At 38.2% G+C, this 14,099-nt stretch overlaps 1 protein-coding gene across 1 annotated transcript in view; it reads left to right on the top strand.

Annotated features, from left to right (window-relative positions):
- Positions 1–14,099, top strand: part of LOC141506158 (serine/threonine-protein kinase 32A) — a 150,822-nt gene that overhangs the window by 44,617 nt on the left and 92,106 nt on the right. Inside the window, exon 4 of the mRNA XM_074212669.1 lies at positions 1,664–1,815. Coding sequence (XP_074068770.1) covers positions 1,664–1,815 — 152 coding nt within the window. The remainder of the gene's footprint in view (positions 1–1,663; positions 1,816–14,099) is intronic.

Genomic DNA, 14,099 nt, shown 5'->3' with positions numbered 1-14,099 from the left:
AAAACTCCTACCCCAAGCCTACCTAAGCCATAACTACTCAAAAAAAAGTTCTTGCCACTAAAATTCAAAGACTTTCCTTAGTTCCCACCTTCTAGGACTGCAAATTTCACTCAACTGTGTAGCATTAAAGAGATATTCCCTAAAATCCCATATGGCACTTCACTGAGATCAGACCAGTTGACTCCTTAAAGTTCATGTTCTCCAGAAAATCATCTCCACTCCTCCACTTCTCCCTACCTCTGATTCTCTGAACCGAGATGCTTCTATTTCCATCACTTCCACTTTTGCTGTTGCTCACAGTCCTTCTCCAACTCCCTGCTGAGCTATTCTTATTAAAGGTTTAGAATCACTGAAAGAATTACTCTCATATTGGCACAAATCCAAAGTAAAGACTCTACCTTTCAGGTTTCCCCTCCTAGAGAACCCCCTTTCTTGTCATCTCTCCTCCCTATTAGCACACCATCCTTCTTGAAATTATATTGTCATATAGAATGTGAGCTCCTTGAAGATAGGACTATTTTTTTTGTCTTTTAATCCTCAGTGGCTAGTACAGACCATACATACATATATATATATATATATATATATATATATATATATATATATATATATGTATATATGTATATACTATAGTGTGTATATGTGTGTATAACATGATAAATGCTAAATCAAATTTAATTGAACAACTTTATAATATATTGGAGACTTTCACTATGATTTAAGGAATATCTATCTCTTAAACCTAGATATTAAACAAATATTTATCACTAAATCATATGGAATTAAATGCTTATTGGACTCCAGGATATAAGACCTTTGTAGCAATGATATGCAAGATAGCCAATATGGAAAAAGAATAAAATTCCCCTTATACTAAAGAAAAAAATGTTTTATTGTCAGGAACTCCAGCCATAGTTGATAGAACAAAATAGCTTTCAGGATTTTTATGGTTCAGGAGGAAATGCTTTCAAACAAAATTCTATATCTTTTATCAGAAGCTGTGTGTGTTTAATCCTAAATTTAATGGCAATAATATATATATATATATATATCTATATATAATCCTTGCAAAAGTAAAATACTAACTAGTAGGGAATATTAGACTATAAATTGAAGAGAAGGTATTGAACTCTAATGATAAAGGATATTCTTCTTGGAGTTCCCTGTATCAATGAGATCACAGGTTCAGTCTTTATTTCTTACCCTAAATGCACTAAAAAGAGAAAAAAGAGTGCTTTTTCCAAGGAGGGAAAAGGTTATATACCATCTGGGGAATCAGGAAAACTTCATAGAGGAAGCAACACTAAATCTAGATTGTGAATACAGAAATTTACAATCCTCACGCAGACTGTTAGACCTCATGTCAGTAAGCAGGGATTTCAGGAAATTTAGTTTAAATATTAATGACATTATAAAGTTTCAAAGATTGCTAAGGGAAAAAAATATCCAAAATGTCTGATTAAATAAATGAGAAGTAACTTGAGAAAATAAGAATGCTGAATTAAAACCGTTCAGGAGACCTGAAAATGGAAACTTTCAGAGTCATAAGCTGGGCAAGGAAACCCTGACAGCACTACTAAAGAGGAGTTTTACATTCTCTTCTTTACCTCCAATATCATATTGCTTGTCTTAATTAATTCCTCACTTGAATTTGCTCTATCAGGTCTGTATTGTACAGAAGAATGATACCAAGAAAATGTATGCTATGAAATACATGAACAAACAGAAGTGTGTGGAGCGCAATGAAGTAAGAAATGTCTTCAAGGAACTTCAGATCATGCAATGTCTGGAACACCCCTTCCTGGTTAATTTGTGGTGAGCATTTTTCTTTTGAGTTTTTGGAGACTGATGTTTTCTTTATTGTATTTCCACTATCACCACCCACACTACTTTATTGCATAAAAGATCCTTAAGGGCAAAGACTATTTCAAACTTTTGTTTTTTATCCCCAATACCTTGCCCCTTTATTTTTTGCCCAAACCAGTGATTTCATTGATAGAGAAGAGGACTCCTCAGTGAGGAGTCTATTAATGTCAGTTAGCACTGTACTGCAAACTATAACCTTAGTCAAGGCTTCATCTTTTTTGTGTCTGGCTCCCACTGGCAGCCTAGAGACCTCTTTTCAGAATAATGCTTTTATTTTTTAAATAGTATTTTATTTTTCCCAAATGTACGTTGAAACATTTTTAGCATTCATTTTGAGTTCCAGATTTTTCTTCTTCCCTCTTCCATGTTCCCCTCTTCCAAAAATGGTAGACAATTCAATATAGGTTATACATGTAAAATTATGTAAAAAAAATCTCAGTTGTGAAATTATGCAAACTATGTAAAATTACATAAAAATATTTTACACAATTGTGAAAGAAAAATATAAAAAAAAACATGAAAAAGTATATTCAGAGAGACCTTGGGTGTGAATAGCATTTTCCATCTTGGAAAATTATGGTGTAGAGAGGAAAGAGCACCAATGAAATTGTAAGTCCTGAGTTCAAGTGCTGCTACTATTTGTATAAACTTGAGCAAGTCACTTTAACTTTCAGGCCTCAGTTTCCTTATCTGTAAAATGAGGGATTTGAACTAGATAGATGGTCTCTAATAAGCTTCAAACTCTCACAATGATTATATAAAGGAAAGGTAGTTTTTAGTAGTTAAATGAAAAGTTTTGTTCTATTGGAAGAAAATTATATAATTTGAAACAATATTTGATTGAATTTTTTTAAAGGTGGAATTCTTGACTTGTGTGTGATTGTGTTTCCTGAACTTTGGTAACATTCTGATGAAGCCTATGGACCCCTTTTCAGAATTTTTTTTAAATAATGAAAGGAAATTCTAAATTTCTATTAGTCATCAATAAGAATAAAGATATGACTGTTCCCTATCCAAGTTCATGAACCCCCATAATCTAGTCACATATCTCTTGGGGATGCAAACACCCCATGTTAGGAACCCTGGACCTGGAAAAGAAGATTGGCTTAAAGTTTCCTTAGTGACAAAATCTTGTTAAAGGTTATGAAAATGGAATGATTTCACAATGGATATTGTTAATGAAAGGACAGAGCAAAATTACTATAGCTCCTGCAAAGGTTAAAGTTTAGATAATTCATTTTTAGAATAAGGGGAGAAAACCTGACAATTATGGATGCCTGAGAATTCCCAAGGTCCTCAAGCTTCCAAAGTGACCTGCTTTCGTAATGATGGATATTGTACCCTGTTCAGTTCTGGAAGGGAAATTATATTTTGGTGAGGGAGCTAGATTTGGAGTTTCCCTCTGGGCTTCAGATGCTGCCTCTGCCACTGGAACAAGGATAAAGGGTCTGATCTGGTTGCAACAGGCTCAGCATGTATTTGTCAGCAACAAATCTGAATCTGGCCCAGTCTGAATTCTTCCAGAGCTTTGGACCAGTATTATGATAGCTGAGGACAAAATCATATTTGTTATTGCTGAAAGGGGAGATGCTAGTTCCCAGGATGTGTATTGTCCTAGCCCCACTCTCAATGACCATTGACATTACAGTTCAGTCTCATAAATAGAAGGAATTCCAGACTCCAGCTCCCAAGTCACCCAAGGGACACCACCAAATGGCCAATGCCATGGCAAAGCTCCAAATGTTGAACCTAGATAGTAAAGCTGGTAGAGCTTCAAGAACTTTCTGAGGCTGAGCAGCAACTTCCAGACCATTCCAGACACTGAAAAAAAGGTCTTGGATGAGTTCTTTCCTTGTTATGTCCTCAACCCCTTTGACTCCTCTGCAAACGGCTTTGGGGTTTGTGACCTCTTCAAGAATCTGGGGCTTTTGGAGGGGCCACAACAGCACCTTCCCTGGTCTTGCTTTGGTCTCTGCCCTTACTTCTCCATTGGATCCTCAAGTCTTAGGATCTTCTCTTTCCTGTAGATTTTCAGACTCCATCTTCTCCCCAAGACTGAAACTTTCACGTCCCACCTTTGCTTCTGCCCTGGCATCAGAGGCCCCAGCTTCCCCACAGTCCTTGCCCCTAGTTCTACTCATACAGGAAGATATGGGAAAGAAGAACTTGGGAAAGACTGGGATCTTGTTGGAGCCCTAAAAGGGAAGGAGGGAGAGGGGTAGGAACTGCTTGAACTTGTGCAGTCTGTCCTCAGAGGCTGAGGACCCTCCAACCCCCCCCCCCAGTGTCTGGACTGTTCCTTGACTTTTCATCCAGTGGTCTAGTGTCACCATGAGCTATCTGGGCATCTTGGTGATGTCTCTCTCAGTAGCAGGCTGTTTTTATATAATTTTGGACTCTTGAATTTCTGTTGTTACCCAGATGGGATGGGGAGAACTCTGGTCTAGACAGATGTGCTCTTTGACTCTGACCGCAATTGCTCCCCTTCTAAGTGATTATGCATTGATTCCTCAGCTTCCTTCAAACCAGTGACCCTCCTTTCCTTACCTTCCCCCACAAAACTCACCCAGATGACAGATGAAAAGGAACAGGTTGAGATGGAGGACTGGGATTGCATCTACTCCCAGGTGGTCTCCTACCTGGAGCCCAGCACCAATACAGAGCCCCACAATGCCCTCCTGATCTGTTCTTTACCTATTTCTCCAGCTAGGCTCTAAGAGGCTTGCTACTGTTGCTGAGCAAAGGCCAATAAAACACTGCCTCTAGCTTTCTGGTGGGGAAGGGCAAGGATTCCTCCTTGACCCCTGAACCCTCTACTTAAGGCCAGGTGGAAGAACTGTTATTGGGAGTTGGCTAATTACTGCCAATGTCTCCAGTTTAGCTTTCTCTAGGGCAGGGACTAGGGTTTGGCTTCTTCTCCTGCAGCCTAGCTCTGCCAACTCCTTGTAATCTTTTACTTTCAACCCTCTGCCCCCAACCCTTTGTTCAGTTTCGTGCTGCCATCAGCTTGGTGTTAGAGGAAGCACTGGGGTATAGGTAGAGCAGAGTAGCAAGGGACAGGAGCCCAAAGAGGATGGAGATAAGGAGTGATCCCAGGGAGGATCAAGGAAAAGACTACTCAGGAGTGGAAGGGCAGAAGAGATTCCTGCAGAATAAGGAACAAATAGGTATCAGGGAGATGCCTGAGCTGGAAGAGATGGTGCTAATGGCAAGGAAGGCCAATCATCAGAAACAGAGCAGCTGGGGCAGTCAAGGAAGTGGCCATAGAGGCTTGGACAGAATTTGGTTGAAAGGGAACTAAAGTATCTGGAAAACCCAGTAACTGAAGAGGTGGAAGCAGCTCAAAGGGAGGAGACAAGGTCAGGGATAGCACAACCCGGGTTTTGTACACTCTTGGGACCAAGTGTAGCTTAGGCAGCAGAGGATCCAAGACAATTTCAGCATTGAATCAAAAGGAAAATGAGTTGGCTGTGACAGACAGGCTCAAGTGGTCCAGGACCTGATAACAGAAAGGAGGAGGAAGCAATAGCCAGAACCAGAGCCCCAGCAGCCATTCTCTGCTTCTGGCAGTCCCACAGGCCTGGACCTTACCCTCACCCAACTCCAGGATCCCCAGAGCCTGTTCCCTAACCTCCATCATTTCTTACATGTTTTCTACCTTGAACTCTTTGAGGCATCCTAGAGTGAGAAAGGTGACTGTAGAGGGAAAGAGGTTGTAAAAGGCTTTAAAAAAAATATGCTCCTTTCTCCTAATGCTATGTCTCAAGTCCTAAAATAATTGTGTCCAACCAACCTGAAGCAATTCTAGCACAAGGGTACCGAATTTAGGCAAAGTTTACCTTAGCAGCCTCAGATAGTCTTTTGCTGAGGCAGCTAGCTGGTACAGTAGATACTGTACCCTTCCTGAATTCAGAAAAGCTCGTCTTGGTGAGTTCAAATCTAGTCTCAGACAATTAGCTGTGTGAACTTTGGCACCATTTAACCCCATTTACCTAAGTTCCTCATCTGAAAAATGAATTAGAGAAAAAATGGCAAACCATTTCAGTATTTTTACCAAGAAAACTCTAAATGTGGTCAAGAAGAATAGGATATGATTGGGGGGAAAAGTCTTTTGCTATTTTTATTGCAATTTATATTTATATATCAAAGTTAAGCTTTTTTACCTATCCAATTCCCATTTTAACAACAAAATTGACTATCCGTTCTCTTTTCCCTTTCCCAATACCTCCAAATGATACATCAGTAAGAGCCAAAATTGAAACAATACTAGGGAATAAAAACAAGGAGTTAATAACACTATGTAGAAGACCTTGGAGAGTCTTTGGGAAACTAGTCTCTTTTTGGTCTTCCACACACTTAAATGTATAAGTCTAGGTCTTCTAGGAAAATTCTTTATCTCTCTGACTAGTAAAGTAAAAAAAAAAACCCAAAAAACCCCTGCCTGAATCATTTTTCTTCCTCCCAGGGCAAGGGCACACAAACTTATCCAACCCAGAATTGTTAAATATGCTTGGGATGCTACAGGCTACAAGCAAAGCACCAGGTTCCTGGTGTCCAAGGACATTTCAAGGGCCTCTATAGACTCAAGACAAATTCAGATTCTTCTCCCCTCACCCATTTCATATCCACTGACTCAGCAGCCTAGAGGCTGTCTGAAGACAAAATCAATTCCTGGTGCCTAGGGCTCTAGTCCTCTATTGGTTTACACTTAAGCCTGGACTCGTAGAAGCAAATGACCAGCTGAGGCCACTTGGTATTGGCCTCCTTGGAAGGAACAAGGTCAGCTTTATCACTGTTTTTCCATTTCACCAGGAACTTCAGTCCCTCCTTGGTTTTTTCAGCATCAAGAATCTTCTCTGCTTCCAAACTTTGGGCCAGATCCTGTGGTTTTTTGGATATCCCTTTTGGATCCCCTTTGGATATCCCTTTCTTCCCTCTCCTATGCAAGCTAGCTTGGCCTCTGTCTTTCTTATGTTCATCTGACTCGGAGTCTGTTTCTTGGTTTTCTAAGAATTCCTTAATGAGACCTGGATAGGCCTGAGTGAACTTCTCTGCTAGTTCCCAAGTAGGTGTGGGCTTCAAGAATCCTTTCCACTCTACTAGGTATTGTACTCGGCTCCCATACTGTCGATGGGCAAGAATTTTCTCTGGCTCAACTTCTTTATGTTGCAGGTCTTCTTTCTTCTTAGTTTTCTTGTTTGCCATTGTCCCCTAACAGGTTTCGGATGCGAAAGCTGATGCCTGTCAGGCACATCAATGAGCTTTAGGAAATATCTACAGCATCCAATGTTCTCCACATGTAAAGCTGACTTGCCTCACCAACTGGATCTTCCTTTTAAGCTTCCTTTCTTATGATCAATGATTTGACTCATTATCCTACAAATTACATGAAAAACAGAAAAAGAGTAAATTAGTTGATGATACTGATAATTTGGATATGAGTTGGGCTTCTAATTTGGAATTAACCTTAAACCAGAAGAATTAGATTCTAGCTCCAGCCTTGATACATTTCCTACCTTGTGATCTTGATCAAGACAATTTTTTTTGAACCTTAGTTTCCTTGTCTGTAAGGTCAAAGTAGTCCATAAGATCATGGGTTTAAAGTTTGAAGAGACTCACGTAGCATAACCACTATTTTACAAATGAGGAAATAGAATACCAGAAAAACTGTCTGACTTTCCCAGAGTGAAATAGTAAGCTTCAGAAGGAGGAATTTGAATCCAACCCCTTCAACTCTAAAAGTTCCTGAATACTACTATGATATGTTGCCTTTCAAGCAACTGCAAATGACCAATCACTATATCATATTTATCAATAAGTTCTTTACCATCAGTAAACATAACAATACATTTTTAACTACCACTCCTTTCTATTTGTTGTTTTGTTTTTTGTTTGTTTTTAGCACCCCATTCTGAAGTTAATTTCATCACCTTACTGCTCTTGCTAGAGCCTCCCATAGTTACCTTAAGCAGATGGGCTCATCATACAGGTTCAAAACACATATCTCCTCAGGGAAATGAAATTGTCCTTTATAAAATTTAAGCAATTAAACATCGGTCCCTGAAATACTAGTGCTTTGTTAAGCAGGTGTTATTGTGGAGGAGCTGATGAAAGGGAAAAGCAACTTTTGTTCTCAGTTATCTATCAGATATTAGGGTTGTTTTACCTAATCCAACAGCCAGCTAGTGCCTACTACACATACAAATCAAGGGTTAAAAACAGGCCTGGCTAATGCCTTACATTCTAGTCTTCATAAACACCTCCTTCCTACCTCTTTGGATAGCAGACCTGGGCTGCTAACTCAGCCTAAGCAGGCAGCTTATATGCATATGGAAGGGTTGCTCCTCCTCAATCCTGTTCCCCAGTTGGTTTTCTCTAATTATGATCAAGCTTGCAGCTGCAGAAACCACCTCTAGGCATTTTCCACATCAGCTGTCTCCACCAATATCTAGGGTCCACCTGTACTTTTGGTAATTGAAGGATCAAGCAGCCTTAAATTGGAAGGGAAATCTGTATTCATGGAATGGGCATGAATTGTGATCACAGCCACTGCAGTAGGCCTCTAATATAGAGCAAGCTTACAGAAAGAGCCAGGCAGAATGCATGTTTAACAGAAGCTAGCTCTAAGATTCAAGAATTCAGAAAAGGATAACATTTATTTAACTTCCTGTGTACTTGACCTTTTGCTTAGTACTGAGAATACAAAGATAGAAATGATATAGACCCTTCTTCCAAGAAAGTTTTAATCTAATTGATGGGAGAGGAAGGGAAAATGTACAAAGTATGAAAAGAGAAATCATGGCAATGAAGGACATTTTAAGGAGGGAAAGTTCATTTTTCACCTGGGGAATCAGGAAGGGCTCCTCAGAGAAGGTAGTCAATTGAAAAATCAGTTTCTTAGGTTAACTTAGAAACTGCAGCATCATCTAGTGAGTCCTCCTGCCTTACAAACAGCCCTCTTCTTAGCATCCCTAATGAATGGATCATCTTCGGATAATAGATTTAGAGCTGGAAGGAATCTTAGAGCTCTCCCTAATTTTGCAGATGAGGAAACTGAGAGCAGTTACCATCATGGTCAAACGGTGTCAGAAACAAGATTAGAACCCAGCTTTCACTTAATTGTGAGATCTGTATTCCTTATATTACTTGGCATGGTTTCTTGTAAAGATAAATGATGTATTTTTAAACCACAAATTATTTAATGTTCCTCCATCCTAAATTTTACACATTTTAGAATTAGCTAATAAGAGAATAGAGCTACCAGAATATCTCCAAAACAGTATCCCATGAATAGTCTGTTGCTGTTATTGAGTTGTATCTGATTATTCAAGATACCATTTGGTGTTTTCTTGGCAAAGATTTTGTAGAGGTTTGCTACTTCCTTCTCCAGCTCATTTTATGGATAAAAACTAGGGCCAATTAGGTTAAGTAATAGTCATATATTGCTTTTATACATATTAACAAAGTTAAGTAGTACATATTTATACATATTACTTTTATACATATTAACAAGGTTAAGTAATATATACATACATATATACAGATATTTAAATGTATATGGACAAGAAAAAATTATAAAGAAAAGAACCTCTTACAGTTCTCAGAATTTCTGATTTATTTTCTTCTCCCTTTCCTCTCCAACCCTATTCAGTTTAGAGAACCTCTGATGAATGGCTGGGTGGCAAGGCATTCCATATCACCATTACCTTCCATGAGCCCAAGTCAAATGAAATAAAAACATAAAGTCAATAGGTTGCGGATTTTGAGAGTGGAAGAAGTTGGTTCCCTAATAATTAAAAAGAATCCCACCTATATCCAGGTCCCATTTTGGGGAGATAAGGACTAGTAAGACTTCCCAGAGAGCACGAACCCCTTCCTTACTGAAGACAGTGCTGGGAATTTAGAGTGAAGTTTATACTCTGCCCTGCAACTCTGAGAGCAGAGATCAGAGAAGACAAATTACCTTTCCATTAGAGGGTATAGAAGGGGCAGGAAGCTTTGTATTTTCTGCTTTTCCATGTCTTGCTTTCCAGAGAGGGAACCAGTCTAAGTGTAATTAGTCAGCCTAGTCAAGGTCTGACTCATATCTCACTCTGGTCAAGGCCTACTCTTCTACCATCTGCATCACAAGTAGATGTTTCCAATCTCAGAAGTTACCCAAACTGACCCTGTATAGAGAGTATGTCTGAACAGGTTGATGTGGTCCAGGGCTTTTGAGTAAGAGTTCCTTTTACCACCAAAGTGAATGCCTTGGGGGAAAAAATTATTTTGTAATATTTGTGACAATATGTTGTTATCCAGTATTCATTGTTTACTGCTTCTAGCATTCCCAGAGGAAGATGCCTTCTGAGATTATGCACAAAAATATAATACCCAGATTTTTCCCTAGAGAGGCTTCAGAGATTTCACTCTAGAGTGGATACTTCACTGGCAAAGAATAAAATAATTCTCCATGTTCCACTCAAAGGGCAGAAGAAAAAGCAGAGGTAGAAAAGTAAAATGAGTCTTCTAATAAACTGTATTTTAAAGAATGTCATTTCTGAAATGTGGCAACATTTTAGAATTTTACAGGATTTAGGTATATAGGTCAGATAACATGGTTGGAATTAGTCACTCCAGCAAGTATTACCAAATAACTATTGTGGGATGGTGCTATAGGGAACTGGCCTCCAAATCAAGAAGACTGGAATTAAAGCCTCACCTCTGACATTTACTGATGATGTATCCCTGGACAAGTGACTTAACCTTTTAGCAAAGCTACTGAGTGTTTAAGGCAACTTTATAGCTATAAATTGCAAAGCAGATACTGATCTAAATCAGTAGAAAGTATCCTTTAATCTTTAAGTAAAATCACAAGTATGGTCCCCAAAATATTTATCCATAGAGGCAACCTGTCATAGTAGATATAGGCCTAGATTTACAGCCTCAAAAACCTGGGTTCAAGACCTGCCCCTGATAAATATTTAGTATATGACTATGGATAGATTAGAAACTCAGGTTTCTAAACCCTCAAAATTTCTTTAAGACCTAGAATATCATAAATTACATTGGTAGATGTGTTTTTTCACATTGAGAATTACCCTCACACTGATAAAACCATGTCTCTGTTTCTCTGCTTTTGTCTTTCTGTCCTTATTTTCCCTCTCCTCCTTTCTCCCTTTCCTTGTTTTTTCCCTTCTCTTTCCTTCCCTCCTTCTCTTTCAGATGTATCTGAACTAAACAATAGTCTACATACTTATTACACTATTATTTTGTCTGCCATCTATAATTCATATGAAACATATGTTTATGAAAAGTATAATGAACTATACTATGACCATTGCATGGTACATATGTGTCACTAAAGGGTATATGATTTTGTCATTGTGAGTACTCTTTCTACCAAAGTAAATAAGAAATCTTATATAACTTAATGGATGATGTGGAGAAGTTGCTATGACTTAAACAATTCAACATCACCCTGTGGGCTACCTGCTGAAGAACACCTCCAAATCTGACTATGGTATACCCTGTCCCAGCACATACAGGTTCATAATTTTAAGGTACATGCCATTCAAATTCAGCCTTCCTTTCTTTGTCAAAGAGTATTATTTGGACTTCATATTGACATCTGTTCCTTTTAGTCACATGGATTTTTCAACTGTTTATACAAATCGGTCAGTAGAAGCAGTTTTGATGACTGGTGAATTCACATTAAGGGTAGATAATATGGATGAATTTTCATGAGGAATAGAGGACATCTTAGTTTTTTCCTAAGCCCTAATTAAAGATTTGTGCTGGACAAATTCAGTTGAAATGAGGTGGAGCATTGAATAGGTAGGATTCAATCATGAACATCAAGATCTGAGTAGAGATGGGGGGAGAGAAGGGGGGAGGGGAGGGAGGAGAGGAAATAGGGGAGAACTGAAGTGGGAAAAGGACAGATACTTGTGGCAGAAGCTTAGCCCTGAAAGAGTGGAGGAAATCTTCTGTTTCCTTGTTCAGGGTTGGTGAGTTAGAGACCAGAGAAAAAAAGAAGAGATTCTGAGATTCTGACTCGAGTTGACTGGGAGAATGATGGTTCTACCAACAGAGCCTCGAAAGTTGAATAGAGAGTTAGGTTTAGCAGGGAAGATGATTCACTCAGTATTGGACAATTTGAGTTTGAACTGTCAGTAGGGCATCGAAGTTGAGATACATATATTTTAACTTTAGCAAAGACATAGAATCTATGTAGCTCATTTGGTTGCAGGGCGGGCTGTTCTGTGTAACTGAGAAATCTCTAAATCAGTTAAGAAATAGAAAAACAAAGGAGTTCAATTTTCATCACCCTATGTTTTATTCATTTCATGAAACCCTCTACATTGTCAAAGTTGTCATGAATGACCTTGACCAGGAAATCCAAATAGTTGGTAGCCCAGGAGGTATTAGTGAGAAAGGAAAGAAATAGAGAAGTCAAGCACTCTTTTCCTTCTGGGTACTTTTCCAGATTTCATTACTTTTTAGATTTATTTTTTATATATGGTCAGTAGGTACCATACATTGTTCTTTCTTTGCTCCACATTCCTTTCTGTTTTTGTAAAAAAATTTTAAAATTCATTTTCCAATTACATGTAAGAAGTTTTCAACATTCATCCTTGAAAAAGTTTTGAGTTCAATATTTTTCTACCACCCTCCCTTCCCTTTTTCTTCCCCATGAGAGCAAATAATTTGATAAGGTTGTAAATAAACAAGGTAACTTATTTCCATATTAGTCATGTTGTGACAGAAGAATTAGAATTAAATTAGAATTAAAAGGGGGAAAGCCATGAGAAAGAAAGCAAATAACATAAAAGAATTTTTAAAGTGAATTTAGTATACTTTGCTCTGCATTCAGAATTCAGTTTCCACTCTGGATGTGCATGGTATTTTCCTTAACAGGTCTTACAGGATTGACTTTGATCACTGAACTGCTGTGAGAAGTTGCTTCATTATAGTTGTTTCCATCATTTCACAATGTTGCCATTAATTTGTACAATGTTCTTCTGGTTCTGCTCATTTCACTCCACATCTGTTCATGCAAGTCTTTCCATGATTTTCTGAAGTCAGGTTGCTCATGATTTCTTGCAGAACAATAGCACTCCATATCATTCATATACTATAGCTTGTTCAGCCATTCCCCAATTGATAGGCACTATAAGGAGTCTTTCACAAAACTTCAAAAATATATCTATTAGTTAGCCTTAGTCTTATCACTTTTAATTAGATCTATTTTTATTTTGCTTTGTTTGAGATCAGGATTGCTACCCTGCCCCTTTTTTTTTTACTTCAACTGAAACATAATATATTCTGCTCCAGGTTTTTACCTTTACCCTGGGTGTATCTCTCTTCTTCAAATATGTTTCTTGTAAACAACATATTGTAGGATTCTGGTTTTGATTAAAAACCTACTCTGCTATCCATTCTTGGTTTATGAGAGAGTTCATCCCATTCACCTTCACAATGAAGATTACTAATTCTGTATTTCCCTCCATACTCTCTTCCCTCCTTTGTACTTTTCTCTGTCCTTTCCCCTTATCCTTCTTCACTAATGTTTTGCTTCTAACCATTACCTTTCCCAATCTGCCCTCCCTTCTGTCAGCTCTCTTCCCTTTTCTTCTCTCTTTCCCCTTTATGTTTTTCTTATTTGAACTTTATTTTCACTTTTCCATTTCCTTTCCCTTTTATCACCCTTACTTTTCTTTCTCTTCTACTCCCATTTCTCTATAGGGTGGGATGAATTTCTAAACCCAATTGGATATGTATGTTGTTCCTTCTTTGAGCCAAACCAGTTGAGCAAGATTTACTCAATTCTCACACCCTCCCTTCTTTCTCTTTACTAAATAGGTCCTTCGTGCCTCAGCATGTGGTATTATTTATCCTCCAATGACTTCTTCTCCTGGTGTAATCCTCTTTTTCATGTCTTAATTGTTTTATACTTGTCTTATACCCACAACCTCTGTTCTGATAGAAGTACAGTTCTCAAGAGTTGATTGACTGGCTGATTTATAAGCTTCATTACATCATAATCAAGTATTCCCATACCATCTTTCCAAATTCCCTCCCTTTAACTCTCCCAATAGAAATATAATCCTCAAGAGTTAAAAGTTTGATCACATCACACTCAATTCATAACCACACCTTCTGTCTAAACATGCTCCTTTTAGCCATCCTAAGAGAAATAAAATTCTCAAGAGTTATAAGTAATGTCTTCCCTTGCTGGGATATAGATAATT

This window comes from Macrotis lagotis, chromosome 1, assembly GCF_037893015.1.
Source record: "Macrotis lagotis isolate mMagLag1 chromosome 1, bilby.v1.9.chrom.fasta, whole genome shotgun sequence".
NCBI lineage: Eukaryota > Metazoa > Chordata > Mammalia > Peramelemorphia > Peramelidae > Macrotis > Macrotis lagotis.
Note: the sequence above shows the minus strand (reverse complement) of the source record. Positions and strands in the feature narration are given on the sequence as shown.